This window comes from Anopheles funestus, chromosome 3RL, assembly GCF_943734845.2.
Source record: "Anopheles funestus chromosome 3RL, idAnoFuneDA-416_04, whole genome shotgun sequence".
Lineage (NCBI taxonomy): Eukaryota > Metazoa > Arthropoda > Insecta > Diptera > Culicidae > Anopheles > Anopheles funestus.
Window position 1 is genome coordinate 11,115,851 of NC_064599.1, and position 23,273 is coordinate 11,139,123.

Sequence of the window (23,273 nt, forward strand, 5' to 3'; positions counted from 1 at the left end):
CGGTTTGACTTTTTGCTTAAGCCACGCTGGATGGCAGCACCAATGTCCGCATGTATGCGTCATCCCCAATGAACGGGAAAGGGTGATTTCACCAACACCGACACAAGCGCCCGCAAAAGAGCGTAAAAAGTAATAGCACCAGCAACAAGAAGGGAGTGTATGCAACTGCTAACGCAACACTGACCAGAACGACGAAAAGGTACACAGAGTTGGTTGCTGTTCCACAGAGCACACGCACGAATTAATGTACGTAATGTGAAACAATAGTGAAAAGAGACGGTAAATTATCAAAGCGATACGGGCAACGAAGCTAATACATTAAGTTTTCATCCGTGTCCGTGGGATATGGCGATCGGATGAAGGTTGAAAAGAAATTGCGAGAAAGATTTCCTACCACCGTATTTACGCGATCGTTGTGTGCCTGTGTGCGTAGTTTTTTGTGTGCGAGTGCGTAATTCTATTGGGTGGTGTTGCAAAGTAGGCGACGCGATGTGAAAGCTGTTTCGCGGTACCGAACCGAATCTACGCAAAGCAGGAAGAAAATTAGAAATATAGTTGTTCCGTGCTTGTCCTGCAAAATAGGTGTAAATGAAGGTTGCACTCGTATAAATGGGGGAGGGGAAACAAAAGCAAACCCCTTACCAACATTGGTATGTGTGCGTGTATGTGTGTGTGGATGGGTAGAGTAGGAGGAGGTGCTGCTGCTGATGGAAAGATTGCTGTACCAAAACTCGCACAAACAACAACTGTGTCACAGGGCAGTGATTTAATTCCGACGCTATTTTATCTCCGGGCAAGCGAGATATTGGATTGTGGAATGCATAAGACACTGTATACGTAGCAGTGAATGTAAAAAGAAAAACCTCATCGATGCACAGGAAGATCTCATTGCATTCCATTCGATGCTGCAGTGGGTGAATGTCGTGCCGAAACTGCTCTGTATGCGTGTGTGGCACGGGATGACGAAGCGCTGCTATGCAAGTCATCTTTCCCGATCGAGCGGAACCGAACCAGAGAACCAGAGAAGACTTCTCCATCGAGTGTGTGTCCGAGGGTGGAATTGATTTTAAGTCACGTCCCTAAATGACCGCAACGACAAAGTTACGATTTTGTTGTGGAGCTAAGAACGGAAATTTGTGTGGCGCCATCCCTGCACTCCCCTGTAGGAAATCTCCAATCACAATACAAATGTCTACTAGAGTGGTCACTTACGAAACAAGTGAGAACAGTAGATTGATTGTGTGCTTAACTCCCTATCCATTTAGTTGCTGGTTCCTTAGAAGAATCTAGAAACCATGGGCAATTGCTGCATGTGAACTTTCCCCCTCCAAATAGGCCTACTTTGTTGCACTGTACATAAGAAACCAAAAGACACTTTTCCCTAAATGTTTAGCTTTAGTTCCCTTTTTACGGCTTCAAGCTGCTAGAAACACATCCACCAATGATTGACGCACTATGTGATGAACCGAAAATCTCACAGACCTCATACTTTGTGTATGTGATAAAGGGGTAATCCGTAGCTTGACATCCGTGGAATGTTTGATGTGCTGTCTACCGTCTTTCTTGACGGTTCCTGACGACAGTTGGTAGGACAATCGTCGTCGTGTTACACATATATCCACGAAGGAACAGAATAGAGGAAGCTCCGGGAAAAGGGGTCCATCTTCAAGAAAAAGCGAAATGCAAAGAAAATGACAACAAAGCGAGGTAGAATAAAAACAACATTTTTCAAGGACAATAGTGGACGCGCGTACGGACCGGTTGTGTTGTGTAGAATTGCTACACTTTCATTCATCCCTTCGTATCATAATAGTGTGTGTTTTTGTGTGTATGTGTTAGTGTACAAGTGTATTTTGTGTGTATTTTTTTTGTTATGGGAATGTTGTGTAGATATTTAAATTAGTAGTAATTTTGTGAAATGTTTTACGATACGTGTTTGTTTAGAAATAGGTTGTTTCCATGAGGAAACTGTGAAGTAATGGAAAAAAAGTTTTCATTCTCGTTTTTTTCATTCTCGTCTCCCAATGTAGAAATTCTTATTCATTGTATTATTGCTGAAAATAGCAGCCCCGTGTGTTTGTAGTTAAATTTATAAATTAAAATAGTGCGTGTGTGTGGGTATGTGTGCGTGATTTGCATCGTGTTTGTTTTTATGTGGTGTATTGTGTGTAATAAGAAAACAGAAAATTTGTTGAAAAATTCGATAAACATAAACGTGAAGAGGAGGAGCACTGTTTGGAAATCTGGCGTGCTTTGGGGTATCGAAACCAAGGTAAGTGGGTCAACAATTTCATTTTGGACGTAACATTTGAGGTGTTGGATTTATTTTTTCGTATTCATAGCATCACTAACCATTGCGCTTACCATCATTTCAAACCAAAATGCAATAATTTGCTGTCGAATATTTATTTTTTTATTGTTCTATTACGGTTTTTCCTTTACCTCGCCTTGCTATTATGACAAGCTAAATTGGGGTTTTGGATGACTCATATGCAATGGTTTTACAATTTGCCACTAACTATCTGTAGAATAATGGTTAGCTTGCTTTTGTATCCCTTTTTCCCACTCCCTGAGTATGTTCTCTCTCTGTTAATAAATTGTACAGAAATGAAGTATTAAAAAATCTGTCAAAATTTGTAAAAATGTTAATTCCGGATAAACAATATTAAGATAAATTATTAAAATTTACTATAGTAGAACGTCGATTATCCGGGATGCTCGAGACCGGACTGATGCCGGTTAATCGATTTCCACGGATAATAATCCCTTAAACTTCAAGGTCGCCTATATATCTAAATAAAGCGTATATAGTATCTATATAGTATACTATGGTAGTCCTTTTGATGCTAAAAAAGATTCTGGATCAAGATAATTATTATCAAATAACAATTAAAATTTAGAACGTAAAATAAAATCATTTCAAATACATCGTTTGGTGACGATTTTAATAATTTTAACCAACCTGACATCTGTACAAGTGTTCAGCACGGTTGAACAGCTGTCAATTTTGGGCGCACGGTTAATCCGCCCCCCTGGATAATCGACGTTCTACTGTATCTGATATATTCATGATTATTTTACCCCTATTTGTTTGTGTACAATCAAGATTCTTATCACAAAAAAAATCAATTACCTTATTTATCAAATTGTTTTATAAAAACCTTGTTGTATGATGCACGTTATAAACATTTTCAAAGAAGTAATTTGTATGGAACAAACATTACACGCTAGGAATCTTCCATTCTACTATTGTGACCTTAAGTTTATGGTAGTAACGTGTTGAGAAACATAAAGTATCTACTCCTGCCTTCTCCATTACAAGCACTTTACCTTCCCTCAATTAAACGAGTATTTTCGACCTCTCCCCGACTGATCGATCAATAATCCACTTTATCGAATGGATCGTAGCGTTTAAGCCTGTTCCTTCCTTGAATACCGGCGGTCACTACCGCTAGCACACCACAAACTGGTTCACCTTCTCGCGAGGTGGTCACATTGGAGGTTGAAGTTTTTTGACCGCACTGTGTACATGCGGTGGAATACTTCCGGTCTCGAGTGCCAACCACCCCCCCCCCAACTTTATCGTATTCTGATAAACCGCAGCAAGCTGCTCCTTTCCGGCTAAGTGCGAAGGTTTTTTATGATACTACCACCCTATTAGAGAGGGTGGGTGAAATTGCGTCATGATATGACAAAAATGGTCCCCAAGACACATACGATTGTGTGTGTGTGTGAGAGAAAGAGAGAGAAAGAGAGAGAGAGAAAATACAAGTCAGAATGCATCGCTGCATACACCGCGGTATGGTAGACACTAAATGCAACCGACGTGTTTGTCCGACGTAGAACAGAAGAGGCACCGATTTGCTTCATTTATCTACTCGTCCGGTGTGGCACGTACCAGCAAACGTGGGGCACAAGGACAAATCATGCTGCAATAGCAGCATGACCGTCTCGGCCAAACCGGCGTCATCATCATCATCGTCACTGGCGCTGAAGGTAATTTCATTTCGTACGACATCAACATTTATGTGTTGATGCGGGAGGAATTTCCATCCGAATGAGGTTGTGGAGATGAAAAATGGCTCTTTTGTCGCCGGTTGTCTGTTCTTCAACTTGTAAATAATAGCCCGTAATAGTGTACGAGAGTAAAAGTTATTCATTTATTCGTCGAAAGGAAAATGTAGTCCCGTTTCGTGCAAAATTTATTCAAAAAAAATATTTATGATAATATGCGCGACGTTAACTAATCTTTCAAAAAGTTTATTCTGATTGCTTAACTTCCGATTTGCTTTTAGTTCCTGGAAAAAAAGCTGACGTAATGGAGCATTCGCGGCTTTGTTTGCGACATGTCTTCATACGTCCGTATGTCACTGAGACATGCAACAAGTATTTGATAACGCGATAAACACTTTTTACGGTATTTGTAAAGTGTCAAGCAGATCGCCTGCTTTTGCTGCCATTACTCATACTGCAACGGAAAGTATAGAACACAACACAACACACTGTACGACAAGATTATGATATTTTGATTAACATAAGCGCCCTATATCTTATCGACAGTGAAAGAAGTTCCTCGGGACGATTTTTTGTCGACGCTTTTATGGACATTGCAGGCGATTTAGTAGTCAAGGTAGTAGTAGTGCCGTTAGCGTACTCCTGAGAATCGATAAAATTATAACGCACGGACACATGCTGGCTGTGCAAGGTTTTCTTCATATAGATGATAATTTAATTATGCCTTATCCGTAGGCATTCCGACCGGGACGAGTCTTAGTTTTTAGTAGAGTTCCTTTGGTAGTATACACGTGTAGTAAAACTAAACAAATCGAACACATAGATGAAGTAAAACACTATGAAAACGCACCCAATCTGTTTGTTGTTTGTTTGATGCGGTGACCAGGATCCAAAGTAACAAATAGCCAATAACGCCAAACAACGCTTTCGGATAGTGTGTGCAAAGGGGGTGCGGTTGATTGCATGTTCTTCGATCATGTTATATGCTAGCTTTAAGTTCCTTTTTTACCTTTTTTTTACTCTCAGTCTTACCCAGTGGTCATGCTTTTTGCAACGTGACCAAAAAACGCAACACCCCGTAAACTGTTGAGCAACGGTAACGGTAGAATGTCTAACGGCAGGGAAAACTGAGCTGAACACAAAAAACAAAATGCTTTCCTCACTTTCCTATCGTTGCCAGATGGTTGGAGCGTGTTCCCGGGAATGGGCGAGAGTTGGTGAAAGTCCGTTTTCGCCGTCTGCGGAGTTTTGTTTTTTTTTTGCACAATTGCGCATTAGATGGCGCCAATGCAGCTGAACGAAGCACATTATAGGGGGATGATTGCTGTTTGGACAATCATTCCGAAGCACTCCTAGTTCCGGGTGGTCTAGCTGGTGGAATAAGATCATTCATCTATGTCCTAATAACAATGACTGGACCATTTAGTTTCGTATTACTCACTCTCCTTCTCCAAATTGCACATTTCGCAATGCAGTGTCACAGTTGAAGGCGTGATTTTTGAGCTCTTGGTTTGATAAACGCGAACATTTGTGTTGATAAGAGGACCAACCCGTAGCTGATATTGAAATATCTTTGAACGAACGAAAACAAACCCCAACGATACAACTCTGTCATCATTATCCACCCGGAGGCCGCTTGCTAATTCCAAATGCTAATGCCCGGGTACAGGCCAATAATCCCTTTTGGGGTTGGATTTCTGTAACGAGATAGTCCGCATCCAATGGGCGGAAGAGAATGGTTGGAGTTGGCCCGGGTAAACCACACATTCGGTTGGGTTGGCCATTGTGTGCGCCATCCTATTTAGGGGTTTGTTTTCCAGTCAATAAATAATTGTAGGACCTGTTAGCGGATTATTGGGGAATGTGGTTCAACGTGCCGCTTTGGTCACACGCAGACACGTTTTCCTCAAAGTGACAGAACATTCACTTCTGGTCAAAACACTCGGGTTTTTGCCACTTGGCCGTGTGTGTTAAGAATATAATGAATAGCTTATTAGTCGGATTAAATGAAACTATTTTCAGACCGCAAGTTACTGGTATGACGTTAGAAGGACTAAGTTACTTGCTTGTTTATAAGAAAACAGTATTCGGAACTCTTCCATAATGTTCTATTCCATTATGCTCCGTCGGCCAAGGATGACGCATATGCACTACTCATCTTCAATCTGATTTGGCTCAAACTTTCTGTTGATTTTCCCAGAAAGACAACCTAGAAAAATAAGGTCAGACAGTAGTGTGTGGATGTACAAAAAAACGCTTTGTTTTGTTGAACCACCGTCTGGACCATTGTGCACATCACCACAGGATCAATGTTTGGCGAACGCAGGAACGACAGGTCGGAATGGTACGGAGATGCCCTGATGATAAAAATGCATCCAGTTTCTCTCGGCTTTTGGTCGATCTGACGACCTTCCAGACCGTCTGAGGATGGTTTATCTTCATCTCTGTGTTGTTGGTGTGGTGAGGGATAAAGCTGCAGCGAAGCAACGAATGCAAATTAAATTATCAGCTACGATCGTAAAAATCGGTTCATGAAACTTTGTTTACTGTGAGCGCAAAACAAGGGGTGCGAAAGTGGTTTATCTGTTATTCATAGAGATTTATTCTTGTCTGAGAATAAGGTAGAGGTTTTTTTAGTCCCTCAGATTGTAAGTTTTTCAACGGTGACCCAATTAAAATCTGGACTTTTTGGAACTTTGGAACTGGAAGAAGACACATTTTGAGATCTGGTTAATTCTGTTCCAAAAAACCTAAACTAGCAGTGCAGTTTAAGCTCCCTTTTTACAGCAATCAAACAAAGTCACATATGTGTCTGGCAGAAAGCTCTTTTCACCATTCTGTGTTTGTTCTAAGGATAGTAATAGCCCTCGATGGCACATGCAAACCCCCCTCACTTGAAACCACTTCAGCCCTTAGGCGTACCGTACCCAAAATCTTGTGTCCACCGGCTAGCAGTAGAGTAGCAAATTAAATTATCCTTTGTCGCGTAACGTTACTTGCAACCATTGTTCGCGGATGCCAAGGACAGTGAGCGTTGCTGCAACTGTCAGTCATCGAGTGTGGTGCGTGCCGTAAGGAGGACCTTCGGTGCCGTGGTAGCTTGCTTTCTTTCTAGAACAGATGATCTACACCGCAAGAACGTAGTTCCATTGCGTTGTGAATCCGCAAGTTCTTGGCCTTTTTGGCTGCGACGTCGAAAGCAACGGTGTGGTGGAGGTAGTGCAGTGTACTAAAAAAGAAACGAAGTGTACGGTATGCGTTTTATAAGATAAGATTTGCGAATGTTTTGTGAAGCATTCAAGTATCTCAAACTCACAGAAAGCGAACAAAGACACATCAGGCAGGTTTGTTCCGCCCACACGAGCGATAAGAGTATTATCTTCCTACAGAGGACGCAGATAACCGTTCAGGGGTACTATTGCTTCTTTCTCTATGTGTTTGGTAGTAACTTCATACCTTTTTGGACTGCGTCCAGCCAGTTAGTGTGATACTGCTCGAGTGCAAAAGAAACTTCCTCCATGGACTCAAAACCATCATGTCCGGTTAACGATCGCGAGTGATGTACATTCGAATGTTATATCCCGTACGATAATATAACCCTTACGCGTTGTGTTTGTGTTCGAAAGGGAGATTTATCGAAACAACGTCGATCGTGATGATCTACTGATCTACATTCTTCGAAAGAAGAATGAGCATTACGTGTGTCCTTGTACGTCCGTACTCTGCCTTCTCATCTTCATCATCTTCTGTAACGTCCACAAAACCGGATAAACGGGTTTTCAATTTCTGCGATTGGAGTGTCTTGGTGCTCAGTGGAGAGGACAGCATATTATTTTTTGCATCTATGATAATTATTTGTTTACCATGATTAGATTTGTTGTTGAGTTGTTTTGCTGGCTTGAACTAGGAAGTTCTCGTCTCTAGAAAGACCTCCAACCACATCTTTGTAAGGTTTATTGCTAAAGGAAGTGTTTTGCGAAGGATTTGTTATCGGTACTTCGAGATCGTAGTGCTTAGGCTTTACATTATTGTGAGAATATTTAACAATTCATGATTAATAGACGATAAACATCTTCCTTGGGTCTTATTTAATAACTTGTCATAAAGTCTGTGTCTCAGAAATATTGATAAATGAGATAAGCTACTATCGCTAAGTCATCGAGATGCACCAAAACTTAGCTTACCAATATCTCTCCCGAATTGTCAGCACATGATTTAGGAATGTTATGTACTACCTAAATAGTTACTACCATTTCTGAGCTTTTATTGCTTCGTCTACGAGTAGACAAATGAAAACAGAATAGATACATGAAACAAACAAAAAAAAGAGATAAAAATCGCCAACTCCAGTGGCAAATTGCTCAACGAACCGTGCGCGAAAGGTACACCCGTGCTTTTATATGGCATGACACGGTTTTACTGCGCTGGCAAGAGGTTTCTCCAAGGTTCCAACCAAGGCATTCCGGAGGGCTTTGACTCCGAAACCTGAACTTGAGGTGCGTTTGGTTTGGGTGAATTGCAGTTGCTGGTGGAGAGGAATTCGGAAAATGCAGACTTAGTTGCAGTTCAACGTCAAATGTAGTGTTTGAGTTCTGCAGAACGTGGCCGGGGAGTTGAATTACTATTTGTCCGATGCCGGGAACGGTGTCTGTGTGCGTGTGTTGAAACTTCAGGAGAAGTCAGTGATGAGTGCACGCGTGCACAAAACTTTGGTACCAGAAGGCAAAGAAGGCTTCCAATACTGTAGCAATAGCTTTGAAAGAATTCAAATTAGAATGCTAAGACTGATAATTTAGTAGCATATACATTTTATAAATTTTAGATATAGATTCTGCTTCAAGAACGAGATATGTTCCTAATTTACCATCAAAAAGTGTTTTGATTTGCTCAATTTTAGTTTTGCTTAGAAAACATTTTAAGTGCGATGTAAATAATCATTTAGATTTTATTGCTTGTCATTAAAACCCAACACTTCGCTTAGCATTTACAAATTTGTTAATATAAATCTATTTTACCTTTACCTTCCACCAGTTGATTGAGCGTTAACACATCCCAACCAGTGCTGAGTTTGCTGCCGTTGTTGCTTAAAACACGCATCAAAAGTTACAACACTACTGTGCTACATACGAGTAGTACACCCACAGCTGCTGTATAACAGTTTGTCACCCTTTAATGTGTCAGTCCGTGCATCCATTAGCTGCTAGTGCTAGGATCAACAACATCGTTCCATCGTCATCAACCTGCATCAGGACATTTGCGTGCGTTCTTACGTTCTTTCCACTGCTTCCCTTCGGCATGTTGTTGTAGTTCCAGTTCCGTGACCCACGTATACAGTTCTGAGCTTCATCGTGTTTTAAAGGAAAAAGCACAAACAAAATCAAACAGATGAATTAGTTTCTAGTTTTTGGTTAACATTTTTTCAGTTAAAATCGATCATGTTCTGTTGTTAAGTTCTTTTTGCAAAAAAAAAAATATTCAGTTGAATGATTTTGGTTTCCGTGTTTTAATTTTGTGTTTATAACCGCACCATTAGGAAGATTGTGTTCGATACATAATTGTATGCATAAAAATTCAAAGAACTTTAGCCTAATTGAACTAAACAAAGTTCGAACAATTGTATCGCCCTCGGCAAACGTGTACTAAAAAAACCCGTTTGTATAAGTGTATTGTGTAAAGTGTTGTTAAACGTGTGAGTGTTTGTGTTAGTATTATTTATTACAACGCCAGAACCGCCCTGGTATCCCGGTACTAGCACCTTCCTCCGGGGCTTTAAGTTGCAGTTGGTAAAGCAGAAAGGAAAGCAAAATTTCGTCAAAAGTAAGTTCTATTGCTAATGTTTGCATGCGTGTGCATGATATGCAGTGCAGTGGCATAACTGCGTGTTTCTCGACGGCATAACTTAATTATTTCCAAGCTTCAAACTTCTTCTCCGTAAGAAAAATAGTGTTTTTTTCTCTTTGTGCCTATTGGTGGGAGAATGTTTCCGGTCTTTTCTCTAGTAGGGCCGACGTTAGTTGGCTTCAGTGACATATTTATAACCCTAGCTATGTATGGCGGGGTTAAGTAAACGAGCAGGTTCAAATCGATTCAAAGATTGTCTCATTAAAAGAATATATTTTGCCGAGTTTTTAGACTGTTTAAGAATTCGTTAAGCAATTTGAAACATATAGTCAACATGCTTTAAACTTGCTATTATTAACTTTCTGTTCCTTTACTCCTGTGTCTCGCTAGTGAGGAAAACCGACACACAAATGAACGTAGCTGGTATACGTCGCAACATCAAGAATATCGCCCACAACTATTCCGATGCGCAGGTAAAGGTACGGGAGGCTACCTCGAACGATCCATGGGGCCCATCGTCCACGATCATGGCGGAGATCGCCGACCTCACGTACAACGTGGTGGCATTTTCCGAAATCATGCAGATGATCTGGAAGCGCATGAATGATCATGGCAAAAACTGGCGACATGTGTACAAGGCGTTGGTATGTCCAATAAAAAAAACTCTCGCAGGAATGAGAACTCTCGGGCTAATTCTTATGTTCCTATCCTTGTCTGTACAGCTGCTGTTGGAGTACCTCATCAAAACTGGTACGGAGAAGGTGGCGCAACAGTGTAAGGAAAATATCTACGCCATCCAGACACTGAAGGAATTCCAGTACATGGAAGAGGGCAAGGATCAAGGCATGCATGTACGGGAGAAGGCGAAACAGCTTGTTTCGCTGCTGAAGGATGACGAGCGGCTTAAGAATGAGCGGGCTCGCGCGTTGAAGGCAAAGGAACGCTTCGCCCGAACGGCCAGTGGATTCGGTAGCGATGGTTCGATCGATGGTCCAACACAGCGTGACCCAAGGGTTAGTATGCTCACCACTAAGCTAAGCTCAGATCTCAGACCAATGTATCTTACGTTTTTCCATCCCCCTCATATTCTAGCCACCGAACTGGGGCGAAGGTGAACCAATTGCGGGTGCAGCGACGAGTGGTGTTGGGAAACCGGTATCAGAGATTGAGTTCGTACGGCCACAAACTGTCGGCGAGGAAGAATTACAGCTCCAGCTGGCAATGGCCATGTCTCGGGAAGAGGCCGAGCAGGAGGAGCAAAAGCGTCGCAGTGATGACGTTCGGTTGCAATTGGCACTCAGTCAAAGTGAACAGGACTTCAAGTAAGTTACGGTCTCCGGAGTTGGATCTTATAATACAAAACTAAAACATCACAAGCAGAAGCATTAAACTGTTCAATATCTTTATGTTCGTAGAAAGGACAATGACCCTAAAGCGCAGCATGAAAGTGGTAGTGCGCTGGTTGATTTGTTGGACATTTCTTTCGGAGCTGCCGCGATTAGCAGTCCGTCGCAACAACCGCATGCCGGAACCTCGGGTAGCGGTGCACCGATAGATCCATGGGGAATGCCCGTGGCAGGTGGATCACGACCGACGGTAGGCTCGAGGACAAATATTATCGATAGAATAGAACTTACCTGTACACTCTACATATTTCCAGACATCAGATCCATGGTCTAGAACCTCATCCCCACCAGCAGTAGTGGATCCGTGGCTAAATACAGCATCGGCTTTACCTTCGGCAGGACCATCCACTTCGAAACCACCGTTGCTGGGAGCAGAAACATGGCAACCACGCACCCAATCGCCCTCGGTAACATCCGGTTCGTCGGTCGAGGGATGGCTGCAAAATGGTGGAGCTGCCGGTGCCGGTGCAGGATCCATGATGATGAATGGTGCCGGGGCTACGAACGGAAACCTCGATCCTTGGTACAGCAAAACGAATGCTGTTCCCCTTGGATCTACTGCGGTACGACTAGAGCCTTTTTTTTGCGAAATTTGAGTCACTTATTTGTTACCTCATTGTAGCCTCCTCAGGCTGGTGATCCTTGGCAGGCAAATAAACGATCAACGCCTGTGCCTACCGGTACTACCGGCGGTGATCCATGGCAGTCAAATGCAACCGCTGCTAAACTTGATCCATGGGCTCCGGTCGGTAGTAATTCTGCCACTGGAAGCGTTGGTGATCTTGAAGCTACGTTCGGTAGTGGCAATGGAGTAAGTTTTGTGATTTCTTACGAAAAGAAACGTACGATCTTACGATGTGTTTAATTATTTTTTTTAGCCTCTCATGAATCGACCTTCACCCGTCGGTGCGATCACTTCGCCGGTATCTGATCTAGATGAGTTTGACATAATTACCAAGAGAGCAGCCAGCAACCACAGTAGCAGCAGTACCAACAACAATAATAACCATAATGCCGCCAGCAACAATCTGAATAATAACAGTTGTAAGTCCATCTACCGTCTCACGTTCATTGCATGGATCGGATACACTGACGCATCTATTTATCTTCCGGCACAGCACTGCTTTTGGGTGACCTGGATCCATTGTCATCCTCCGGAACGAACTCCAGCTCGCCTAGTATGGGTGCGACGACGGCCGCAAAGAAGACACCCCAATCGTTCCTCGGCGAAAACTCGGCACTCGTAAATTTGGACAATCTAATCAAACCGATGCCGAGTGGTGGCGGGGTGGCCACAGCAACCACAACGTCCGCAGCATACAATCCGTTCGGAGATACCGGTGGTGCCGGTGCACCCGTACAAAAGAACCTATTCCAACAGAATCAACCTCAGGTTAGTGTTTCCGAAGGAGGACATTAGACAAGGACATTAGGACCAATTATCTATGTTCGATGTCACGTTTCAGGTTCCGTCCATCAATCAGTTGAAACAGTCCCCGTTTCCAGTAACGCTTAATCAGGATCCTTGGGCACCGGTTGCAAACATGACCACAGCGCAAGTGAGTATTCTTTAGAAGCACGAAGCTTTTATTATTAATTTTATATAATTCACAACAGCATTAGGTTCAATAGGGAAACATAAGAGTAAGTTCTAGGGTTGATCTTTATCACGTACAATGTTTGCGCCGTGTGATGAGACTAGTTTGTGAAACAAGGTGTGTTTGTTGTAATTAATTATGCATTTCATAAACTGTAGCATTTTACACTGCGTTCATCAATGATCTGTTCATTGTAAAAACGAGATTAAGTCCTTTCCCATCCGGCTCATCGCAAGCTAAACACTGACACGCATGGAAAGGTAGACCATTTGGTACGAATTAGCTACAATATCATTTTCTTTTCTTGTCGCGCTTGCTCATGCGCCACAACAATTGTGTGCATACGCTGGAACTTGATCGATCATTGCACCGCGGAAAAGCAACCTGTTGATGAGGACGAAACAGAGTGCTTTCCATACGCAACGGTTGACGTGAACGCAAACAGTGATATTTCGCCCACTGTCGCTTACGCACGGGTGGCCAACGGCTATCAACAGCAGCAACACCAGGAATGGCCGATTGCAACATCTCATACAATCCCCCCACCAACAAGCGCCTACATGGAACACATTGACTGTCGCCTAAACGATACTGGTGTCACAAAAGAAGATGATATTTTTAACACCAACTACGCAATGCTTCCTTCTGCGACGGCAACCGGTAACATCGAAAGGCATCTAACTGCGGCACAGCTGGATAGTACACGTCCGTTGCGTCAGCTGTATGATTTTCACTTCGCGGTCGATGAAGAGGCCCTCGACGTTGTTAACTCTGGGATGTTGTCGGGTGGAGGCGCCGCTTTTAATACTACTGATGCATTACATCATAACGACAACCGACCGAATGCTAATACAAGCTTTACAGATACATGTCACGCTAACAACAGCAACTATCAAGTGAGTCCAACAGTATGTTGTTAGACACTTGTGTTACGGTCCAGCATCACGCTAGTGGTCGTTCTCGTGTAACTTCTGAGACCCATTCACAACAGTTTGCAGTATGTAGTGTCGTTAATCGTTAATCTTATCAAGCAGCGGTACCTAAACATGCCGACAAATAATAATGCTAGAAAAAAACATCGATCGAAGTTGCAGAAACCTAATTCCGAAATATCGCTCGATTGCGCCAAACAGTAACATACGACTTTTTTCTTTTCTCTTTTTACAATTAATACTCTTCTCTTTTCTTAACATCCCATTGATTTCCACACCTGCCCTATTTATTTGTGCAACATCCGGGTATTGATCTATTTGTTTCTATATATTCCATCCCCCTTAAAAGCACGCCACGTCCAGTAGCAATGGAGCTTGGACACTAAACTAAACGTCCCTTTTTAACTCGATCGAAATCATCGTGCGCGTTTAGAATCGCAACGTTCCCGTAACCTTGTCCATCTCCTCCGTTCCTTTTCCGCACCCTCCAAACCAGTCCCTCCGATTCCACCTTTCCTGTAGGTAGTAATTGATCCGACCTCTCGTAACCTTCCGGGTGCGCATTACGGACCCACGCTGGTGTGCTGTTTCCATGGCCTGGTCGGGTGATTTGGTGATTTTGGGCAAACTGTCTAGCAAAAACACTGCGCTCCTGTAACACGCTTGTGCTTTGTACGGTGATTGTATGCTTTATCCCAAGGGTGTTTGCCCAACATCGCAACTCTACACTACTCATCATCTCAACCACAACAACAACCCAAGCTGCTGCCTCCTTCTGCTGCCTATGTGTATGTGTGTCTGTGTATGTGCAAGCATTGTTTTGACGTTTCCTTGTACAACGTGTGCGCTGCCCATCAACAGCATCCGTAATGGCCCATGGACATCGACTGTATCATCTCTTGGACAACCCTCTGTTTTAGCCCGCTCGCTCAATATAACTGCCGTATAGAAAGTGCTCGCTTCTGGTAAAGTTGTTAATACGTCTATATGTTTGCTGGTTTTGTTGTTTACATTTTGTTAAGTGTGTGTGTATGTTTTTGTTCTCATCCCTCTACATTGCATCTCATGCTTGCATCAATGAAATGCACAGTTTTACGTTTATATCATCTATTGTTTTCTTTTACGTGAGCTACTTTAACGCAATCACTATTTCTCTTCTGTTTTCTTCATCTATCATTATTATAAGTAATTTTTTTTTCATTTTTAGTGAAAAGCGACCAAAGGCACCTGATTTGTGCTTTAACTTATTTGCGTTACAAAATCTATTTATTCTATCCTTTTTTTTTAGAACCTTATCACCATGTAGTGTCGTATTCTATCAAAACCCTATTTCTAACGAACAATTATTGTATACTACTTTACAGGCCAATTTAAACAATAATAACAGTGCACCCTGGATGAATCCTCAATCATCGAATCCATTCCTTTCGTAACAAGCCACACCGATAAAAGATGCAGCCCGCGTCCGATGCAGCACATATCCTTTTTCACATTCGCATTCGAGAAAGATGTGCTCTGAGAGCGATCGGTGGAGGGAAGGAAAGTTTCACGAATTGAGCTATTAGTACGTGTAAATGAAAGCAAAAGTGCAAACAGAAAAACACGATGGGTTTAAAAGGGAAGAGGTAAGACCGGGCACACGGACACGTGTTGTAAAGGATACAAACTAACCAAACCATTGTTTTAAAACGGGAAACACAAGCGGCAAATAAATGAAACAGCAAGGCACAGCAATACCACTAAAGCGAACAACCAAACAATACACAGGCAATGATGTAAACAAGAACAGTATACATTGTTAGCTTTCCCACATATATACACCGTTTCGAAAATCAATTACATGTAAGCGATAGAGGAACGAAATATCCTGGAGAAGGCCTGCTTCCGTTGCTGATGAAGGCGAACAACTTTTGAGTCATTTACATACACATATATAAGATAGCTGTGCAACAGAGATAAGATTACCGATCACAACATTTTGAATGGGTTAGAAACAGGAAATAGCAATTAACCAGCAACTTGAACTTTATACGTAAAGTACGTTTGCTTGATCATCACACTACTTAACACAACGCAATGATTTAGTACCCGGAATCGGAACAAATTCTACCAGTCGTCAATGGTTTCCACTGACCGTGATTTCAGCCAACTCAAGTTCCATGGTTGCAGCGGATGGCGTGGATATTGTGTTGAGCAACGATTAGCAAATTTGTGGTCGCCAGGAGTTAGAGTACGCTGGGGTGGGTAATCGAATTCTGCGAACGGTAGAATGAGTATAAGCAAATTAATGGAAAAATGCCTTATTATAGTTCAGAAACGTTGAACTGGAGAGAGAGACTACGTTAGTACGCTCTAAAAATTACACTACTACTAAATGATAATGAGGAAAACAATGATACCACACAACACTGGTTCGAGAAGAGGGACAGAAGGTGTGAATTGGCATCTGCTTATTTGTATGTTTTGTTGTGTTTAAAAGTTCTGAAACGGAAGGACAAACTCGACGTAAAAAGAGCTAGCCTTCCGAAAGGGATTTTTTTCATAGAACCATGCTTAAAGTTCTGTCAAAACACTAACATTTGTGACGGGTTTTAACAAGTTACTAGCTTGAAGTAACTCTTCCTCAAGAGCAGTAACTCCTATGTTTTTTTTTGTTGCCTAAAGTTGATTATATGTAATTCACTGTTTGTTTGTTTGACCCCGGGAAGTATGAGTGTACACATTTTAATTTATTTAACTTGCTTCCCTGGAATATCGGGCGAACTGTGTGGTGGGTAAAACATGCCTCCTTTTTTGTTGCACTTTTGTGCACCTTCTTGTTCATCAACTATGTTCTTTAAGCATTCATCTTACCACCGTATGCTGATGAAGATGACACTGCTACATTTGCTGCTTTGTTCCTTCCGTTTCTCTATTCTGTAACGTATTATTTATCGTAAGATAGCGGAAAGATCGGTTCATTATCAGTTGGGTTTACATTTTAACTGGAGAAAGCCATGTCGCGGTATTTATTGTGACACTACAGCCGTGTCCAAACTGCCACCAGGGCAATGAGATACAACTTTTTTTTAGAGTAGAATTGAAAATCCAACGAAAAACACGCAAGTTGTTGATGGAATTAGTGTGGCTAGCGAAGGGACACGATGATTTATGTGTGAAGAGAGAAAAAGAGGTTCAGCTTTCTAAGAACGATACAAAACATTGTTTGTAAAGGATAACGACAGGTAACTGATACTAAAAGCAAAAATCATCAAAAAAAAAAAATTATATATACATGAGCAACTGAAATTATATATATTTTTTAAACTCTGAATAAATCATTAATTTTCAAACTGGTGCTGTTGTGTTTGGCAAGTCTGTTTAAGGCAGACCAAAAATATGAGATCAAAACCGCTGAAGGGGACACAGAGTAAGATGTTTCGACAACAGAGACCGATGCGCCAGAAAGAAACAACGGTTGCCCAAGAGAATGGAGTCGATTTTTTTCTTTCAGAGCCTTTAAATTGTTAGTTGCTAACACTCAATTAATGTGTGGTTAGTATGTCTACAAGCGCAATGCAAGTGTTAGTAGATGGCGGTCCTTATGCTTCGGCAATCGATCTAATACCCTGCTGGTCGAAGATCATACCTGGACTAGCCTTTTTACTACGATGGTTTTTGTTAGAAATGAGCCGATTTGTTAAATGATGTCTGTAGCTGATTGTTTTTATTAAGAATGGGAAAAGCACAGAAAAATTCTTTTTTGTTATACATCTTTGCGTAATTCTGTTAGTAGCCGTAATTATAAGCGTTTTGTTGATACTAGACATCGCTTTGACGGATGCCATGTTTTTCGACTATATCAATAATTTTCTCCACCGACACCCCATACCGTATAATGCTATAGAAATTCCGTGATGATAAATCAATCACTGTGGATGCTGCTCTTTGCTCTTCCGACAACCCTAGCTGTCCTCCATCGAACACTGCCCCCAGATGAGGCCATAGATCTTGGAACTCTTGTACGTTCAGTGTACTTTTATTGGAACTCTTGTTCGCACTAGTCAGTACTATGGGTTCGTTAAACGCTGCACATACATCCTGTATAAATCTGTTCTCCGTAATTCTTATGCCTATTTTTGACACATCAGGATTTAGCAATGGATTTAAATTGGGCGAACGTTTTACAACTATAGTCACCGCTCCTGGTAGAAGTTCATCCAATAGATGATGGGTCAAATGCTCTGTCTCGCCCCATAGTTTAAGATCATCTATAGTTGCCACACATATAGCCACGGGTTTCAGCTCTGTCCGTCCTTTTATGTTGTATAGCCGGTGTATTGCTACTGGATTGTTGGCACTGCAAGCAAGCCCATACACAGTATCAGTTGGTATCGCAATTACTTCCCCTCTCTTAAGCTTTTCCACTGCTACTATTTGCGCATTCTGCCATTTCACTGAAATTGGGCTCAGTTCTGCGTTTACACTTAATTGTTTGCCAACTACATCATTTGCAGTACTACCATATGTTCGTTGCATTATTTTCACAGTTGCCCGCACCAGTTCACTGAACATCACGACGCGAATTTGGTGAATTTAAGACATAAGTTCGTTCCTCGATAAGGTTTAAAGTTTTATTTTTCCTAATCGCGCCAATTATGGCCACACGTTTGATTACAGCACTTGTAGAAAGTTGTCATCGGCTCATCAGCCGAACGAGTTTGCATTTGCATAAAGTATGCTCGGTTATTGGAGCAGGAAGGGCACACCGCGTCTGTCGAATCCACGTTTTCCCATGCGGCCGACCCACCCATCACATGGTCTACTTCCTACAAAAAGAAAAAATCGTTACATAGAAGAAACACTTGAAGGTATAGTTATCACAATGTAATCTTATCACAGGTATATTACGACCCAAGAGGAACATTGATTCGTTAGCTGTCCTGTATTTAGAAGGTGAATTTTTATCGATTCTCACTGACAATTCTAACTTGTGAATCTATATTTTGAATATGCAAATCGTTTCTCTAAATGAAACGCTTCATTGCAAATTTGATTTCGAAGCCGTAAAGTTATTTTCCAAATTTGAAAATCAGTTATACAAAATTGTAAAATTAGTTTTCAATTTGGAACCGCTGCAGCATGAAAAACATTGTATCGCAAGCGGTATTTGCGTCTCAATGATATTGTAAATAACCATCCATATGCTTTTCAAAGAAATCTTCAAAACATTGGCGCCTATAGTAGAAGCGATAAAGCGTTCACCATCAAAACGGAACCGGATGTGTCAAACACCCTTACTCACTTTAAGCTTCGGGTAGATTCGGCTGGAAATTCGTTGCCTTATTTTGCAGATGTAAGGACATGTGTTACAGGAAAACCTAAGCGCATCGGTGCCTTCCTCTACCAGCAGTAAGTTGCCACACGTAGGACAGAACATTAACATCTTTTGCACTAACTAAACTTATTTTGTAATGGGCAATATGCACGATGTGAATCAACATGCAACGCCATCACTACTGGTGTGATTTTTCTTCCAAATGTCACATTATCAAGGTGTATAAAGGCCTTAAAAAAGTTATGCTATACATTTAGGTAAAAAAATTAAAATTTAGTGCCCTGAAGGCGGCGAATATTTCTCAAAAGTAGTGGTAAAATTAATGCGACTCATTCCGCTGTATTTCTACGCACTCTATACTAAACATGTCGAAAATATAAAATACATTTTGCAGAGTACATTAAGAAATTGGCTTGGTGGCAAACAAAGAGATTGGTTAATCATGTATAATAAAGATTTTTTCTACTCAAAATAAAACCTCAGACACATTTCTCTATCAATTCAGTCGATGCACTTCTTCAATGGGATGAACCAATGGTGAAGAGCTGTTGCTGCTACTATTGCTAGCGGTATGGTTGTTCGCAGCTCTCGTGCTGCCGGTAGTGGACCGTTTACCGATCGCGATCGGTACTCTCGTTTTTGGTACGGATGAAGGTAACTGTTGCCAGCGGGATGGCGGCCAAACGATCTGTGTAGCCCGAGCAGTAACCAGGCCCAACGAAACGGGTCCGAATGTATTGCTATCTAGTGAATTACCTGCAAATGAAACACGACACAAACTTATGCTATTTTCTGCAAACAAATAACCATTCACTGCTTACCTGTATGATCCCCTTCAACCCAGCAATGCCCTTCCGGGACCGTAACGTATGGCAGCTTATAGCCTAGAGTGGAGATCACATCTCCCTGGAGAGCAACAACGCGTTTGATAATTTTCTGACTCGGATCCTTGGGAGAGATGAGCGAAATAATGTCGCCCCGCTGCACGTCCATGTTTCGTACGGCCCAGCGCGAGAGGAACACATAATCTGTCACACTTGCGTCCGGATTGAGAGCAGGCTGCATCGATACACCTTCAACCCGCGCCACATATCCGACGCAATCGAGCAGAGTCACTCCTACCGGAACGCCGAGCAGCAGCGATTTTAGGAAGGTCGGGAACCGCATTATGAGCGATTCGTTGGTGGCCGTCGACTAGAATAGTTCAATGTTCAAACTTACGCAGTACAAATTAATCGGTACATCATCGTTTATACTGTAGCCACTAATTGTGAGCTGTAATTTGCTTCAAAATACGAAATTTTCAAATGCAATGCGCAGCCTATTCCAAAAAGTTTTGGTACCAATTGTTTTGGAAATAATTTGACAATGTTTTGACATTTGCCAATGCGTTGTGTAATCCAGGGACTCTCAAACAAATTGTCTAAATTTATAATATTCTCGTTGCATTTTCAGCTTCAAAATCTTCATTATGAATTCAATAACGAATAGATGCATAAGTAAACATTCCTATTTGTTCAACAATTAGGAAGTACAAAATATAAAAAGGCCTAGTTCATTTGTTTGTGGAATAATTCGATCAAATGTGTTTTTTTGTCCAACTGGCAACACTGCTACATTTGATGGCTAGGATGTGTATAAACAATTGTACATACTTTTCTTTCGCATCTATCCCGCGCGTTTCCAGCTTCATTGCAACAATTGTTCGATTTCATCAATGGATATTACCAAGAAAAGTAAATATTGCATTCTATCCCTTTTGCTAGCAGCATCGGGAAACTCGTATCATTCATAGCGCGGTAAAAAAAGTGCTTATTTTTCGTTTTCCTTATTTTTTTAAGATTTCATCGAGCAACTTCCATTGATTCGGGAAACAATCCGCAATGCAACGTTTTTCGCTATGGATTGCGAATTCACCGGACTGGCGTCCGATCGTACCATATTTCCCTTCGATACACCAGAAGAGGTGTATTTGAAAATGGTCGAAAATAGCGCCCAGTATATTATCATACAGTTTGGCCTGTGTGCCTTCCGTGTTGAACCACCGGCGGAGGAGCAAAAGGACGCCGAGCCACGGTTATCGTACAAATGTTACAACTTTTTCTGCTATCCCAAAGGTCGTACGAACGTGTTCAGCTGTCAGGGCGAAAGTATACGCTTTCTCGCTGACAATGGGTTCGATTTTAATCGACTGTTCCGTGAAGGATTGTCGTATGCAAACGAAATCGAAGAGCAAAGGTACAGGGCTGACCTGAAGGAGCGTCAAGCAAAGCGAGCAGCCACAATACTGGCGGCAGCCGAGGACGATTCGAACGAATCGGATTCCAAAGCAGTTGAAACGGCGGACATCAATGCAGTCCCAGTGCCTGCAGAGCTTCAGCAACAAGTGGAAGATACAGCTGCCAGTATTGAGCAGTTTCTACAGTCTGACCGGCCGGAACTCATCGTCGGTAACTGTAATGCATTCCAGCGAAAGCTGATTTACCAGTTGATAGAACAGCGCTTCTTGCGTAAAGTCACTACCTCCACCGTATCGCTAGAGAACAATCAGAAGGCCATTAAGGTGGAACGGAAACGTTCACTCGAGGAAGAGCAGGCACTGGATGAGAAGCGTCGGGCACAAGAAAATGCAGATCTCGAAGTGAACGTTGGAATATCGCTGGTACTGCAGGAGCTGTCAAAGGCACGCAAGTTAATCATTGGCCACAACATGCTGCTCGATTTGTTTTACGTGCTTCGCCAGTTCTTTAAACCACTACCAGCGGACTATGAGGAATTTAAGAAGCTCACGAAAGAATATTTCCCACTGTAAGTGCCACGGTCGAGTGTATATAAGACGAGTTTTAAAGTACGTTTCTGTTTCCAGTCTTCTCGACACTAAGTACCTGTGTACGAACGCCGAGATTAAGGTGGACGTTAACTCGTCCGTACTGGCGCACGTGTACGACGCGGTTAGCAAGGCACCATTTGCAATTCCCACGGTACATGCCGAACTACCCGACCATCAGTACAGCGTGGACGATGAGAAAAAGCACGAAGCTGGTTACGATGCGTACCTTACCGGGCTTTGCTTCCTAGGACTTGTCAGTCGGTTCAAGGTTAATCTACTTCAACTTCCGAAGGACACCACGTTGAAACATTACATGAATCGGTAGATAATTTCTGAACCGTTTGTTGTTAAGACGTGCAATTATATCAAGCCATATTATTTACAGAATTTTCATTACCCGGCTAAATGATGTCAACTACATTTATCTAAATGGAAAAGAACGTAAGGAGACTACAACTAAAGCAAAGGGAAATTAAATTCATATCAACATGAACTGTTCTTTTCCCCACTTTTAATAGCGTCACAATCACGGGAGCACATTTTCTACGTTACTTTCCCGGAAAATTGGCGAACCACTGATATTATGAGCAAGTTTAAACCGTTCGGTCTGGTACATGTCAACTGGCTGGATAATACTTCCGCATTTGTGTCGTTGCACAATCGAATCGTTGCGAGTTCGGTGCTGAAAACAATCGGATACCACACCGGCTTCAAAGTGTACAGCTTTGCACAGTTCACGCAAATGAAACTGCAAGTATATACTGCAACGTTTTACATACAATTATTTGCTTTGTTTATGCTTTTTCTTTTTTGTTTTTGGTATTGTCTTCATTTTAGCGCCCTGCTACTAAACGAGGACGAATCGGTACGGGTGGTCCTGGCAGAGGAAATGGAGCAGAAGTTCGATGCGGACAACCAGTCGATAAGCCGAGCGGGGAAGAAAAAGCAGAAGAAGAAAGACAAAAAATAGATGACTCTGTAACCTCCGCTAAGCGGAAGGGCAAGCATGAGGATCAACCACCGGCAGACAACGAAGCCGACGGTGGTGGGTGGAGAACCGTTAAAAAGGCTCGCAAAACGTTCACCGACAACAATGATTGGTAAGCGGAACAACGTTTGGACGTGTGCCTAAAAGCACAACAATGTTTTTGCCTCTTATCTTGACAACAGTGCTTGTGCTATCAGCACCGTAAGATCGACTGCCTGTACAGCATCTGATTTCAAGTGAAACTGTGTTACATACATAATCCTGTAGTATAAAAAAATGTATGTAAGGTTAACCATGTGCCGTTTTATCATTGCACCCTGGTGTACATTGAAAGGAAATGAAGGTCA

The 23,273-nt window shown here is 42.0% G+C and overlaps 5 protein-coding genes across 26 annotated transcripts; 2 read left to right on the top strand and 3 right to left on the bottom strand.

Annotated features, from left to right (window-relative positions):
* Positions 1 to 74: 74 nt before the first annotated feature.
* LOC125768119 (epsin-1) lies at positions 75 to 17,123 on the top strand. Of its 21 annotated transcripts, none has more exons than XM_049435351.1 (14): positions 75 to 199; positions 2,031 to 2,272; positions 9,046 to 9,831; positions 10,246 to 10,499; positions 10,578 to 10,868; positions 10,948 to 11,177; positions 11,271 to 11,451; positions 11,516 to 11,824; positions 11,884 to 12,072; positions 12,140 to 12,305; positions 12,380 to 12,654; positions 12,728 to 12,820; positions 13,240 to 13,755; positions 15,156 to 17,123. In XM_049435351.1, coding segments are annotated over exons 3-14 (2,574 nt in total). In that variant the 5' UTR covers positions 75 to 199; positions 2,031 to 2,272; positions 9,046 to 9,830; the 3' UTR covers positions 15,225 to 17,123. The 21 variants fall into 21 exon arrangements, 20 of the variants coding, with proteins under 20 accessions (XP_049291308.1, XP_049291315.1, XP_049291323.1 ...); XM_049435348.1 differs by having other exon boundaries at positions 91 to 279; XM_049435349.1 differs by having other exon boundaries at positions 91 to 246.
* Positions 17,124 to 17,475: 352 nt separating this feature from the next.
* On the bottom strand, positions 17,476 to 18,345 carry LOC125768139 (threonylcarbamoyl-AMP synthase). The gene has a single exon (XM_049435400.1). The coding sequence runs from the start codon at positions 18,343 to 18,345 to the stop codon at positions 17,593 to 17,595; it is 753 nt and encodes a 250-aa protein (XP_049291357.1). The 3' UTR covers positions 17,476 to 17,592.
* A 68-nt stretch (positions 18,346 to 18,413) lies between these two features.
* Positions 18,414 to 19,318, bottom strand: LOC125768148 (DNA-directed RNA polymerase III subunit RPC10). Its single transcript, XM_049435410.1, has 2 exons — positions 19,076 to 19,318; positions 18,414 to 18,599 (listed from the first exon to the last, which is right to left on the bottom strand). Exons 1-2 carry the CDS (start codon positions 19,214 to 19,216, stop codon positions 18,414 to 18,416), a joined length of 327 nt encoding a protein of 108 aa, XP_049291367.1. The 5' UTR covers positions 19,217 to 19,318.
* Positions 19,319 to 19,490: 172 nt separating this feature from the next.
* On the bottom strand, positions 19,491 to 20,490 carry LOC125768142 (mitochondrial inner membrane protease subunit 2). The gene is made up of 2 exons (XM_049435403.1): positions 19,930 to 20,490; positions 19,491 to 19,864 (listed from the first exon to the last, which is right to left on the bottom strand). The coding sequence occupies exons 1-2, from the start codon at positions 20,273 to 20,275 to the stop codon at positions 19,605 to 19,607; spliced, it is 606 nt and encodes a 201-aa protein (XP_049291360.1). The 5' UTR covers positions 20,276 to 20,490; the 3' UTR covers positions 19,491 to 19,604.
* A 222-nt stretch (positions 20,491 to 20,712) lies between these two features.
* LOC125768124 (poly(A)-specific ribonuclease PARN-like) lies at positions 20,713 to 23,267 on the top strand. Of its 2 annotated transcripts, none has more exons than XM_049435371.1 (6): positions 20,713 to 20,844; positions 20,950 to 21,916; positions 21,975 to 22,259; positions 22,324 to 22,379; positions 22,457 to 22,692; positions 22,776 to 23,267. In XM_049435371.1, exons 1-6 carry the CDS (start codon positions 20,826 to 20,828, stop codon positions 23,040 to 23,042), a joined length of 1,830 nt encoding a protein of 609 aa, XP_049291328.1. In that variant the 5' UTR covers positions 20,713 to 20,825; the 3' UTR covers positions 23,043 to 23,267. The 2 variants fall into 2 exon arrangements, with proteins under 2 accessions (XP_049291328.1, XP_049291329.1); XM_049435372.1 differs by having other exon boundaries at positions 22,457 to 22,688; positions 22,776 to 23,058.
* Positions 23,268 to 23,273: the final 6 nt, after the last annotated feature.

Bases quoted from the DNA above. Each gene is read 5' to 3' on its own strand.
- LOC125768142 (XM_049435403.1), bottom strand. From the start codon at position 20,275: ATGCGGTTCCCGACCTTCCTAAAATCGCTGCTGCTCGGCGTTCCGGTA. The intron at 19,865-19,929 runs GTAAGCAGTGAA...TTTCATTTGCAG, and splicing joins GGTTGAAGGGGATCATACAG to GTAATTCACTAGATAGCAAT.
- LOC125768139 (XM_049435400.1), bottom strand. From the start codon at position 18,345: ATGTTCAGTGAACTGGTGCGGGCAACTGTGAAAATAATGCAACGAACA.
- LOC125768148 (XM_049435410.1), bottom strand. From the start codon at position 19,216: ATGTTAATGTTCTGTCCTACGTGTGGCAACTTACTGCTGGTAGAGGAA. The intron at 18,600-19,075 runs GTGAGTAAGGGT...TTCTTTTTGTAG, and splicing joins GAATCTACCCGAAGCTTAAA to GAAGTAGACCATGTGATGGG.
- LOC125768124 (XM_049435371.1), top strand. The intron at 21,917-21,974 runs GTAAGTGCCACG...TTCTGTTTCCAG, and splicing joins ACGAAAGAATATTTCCCACT to TCTTCTCGACACTAAGTACC. The intron at 22,380-22,456 runs GTAAGGAGACTA...CACTTTTAATAG, and splicing joins TTATCTAAATGGAAAAGAAC to CGTCACAATCACGGGAGCAC.
- LOC125768119 (XM_049435347.1), top strand. From the start codon at position 1,084: ATGACCGCAACGACAAAGTTACGATTTTGTTGTGGAGCTAAGAACGGA. The intron at 1,220-10,245 runs GTGAGAACAGTA...GTGTCTCGCTAG, and splicing joins AGTGGTCACTTACGAAACAA to TGAGGAAAACCGACACACAA. The intron at 12,655-12,727 runs GTTAGTGTTTCC...GTCACGTTTCAG, and splicing joins TCCAACAGAATCAACCTCAG to GTTCCGTCCATCAATCAGTT.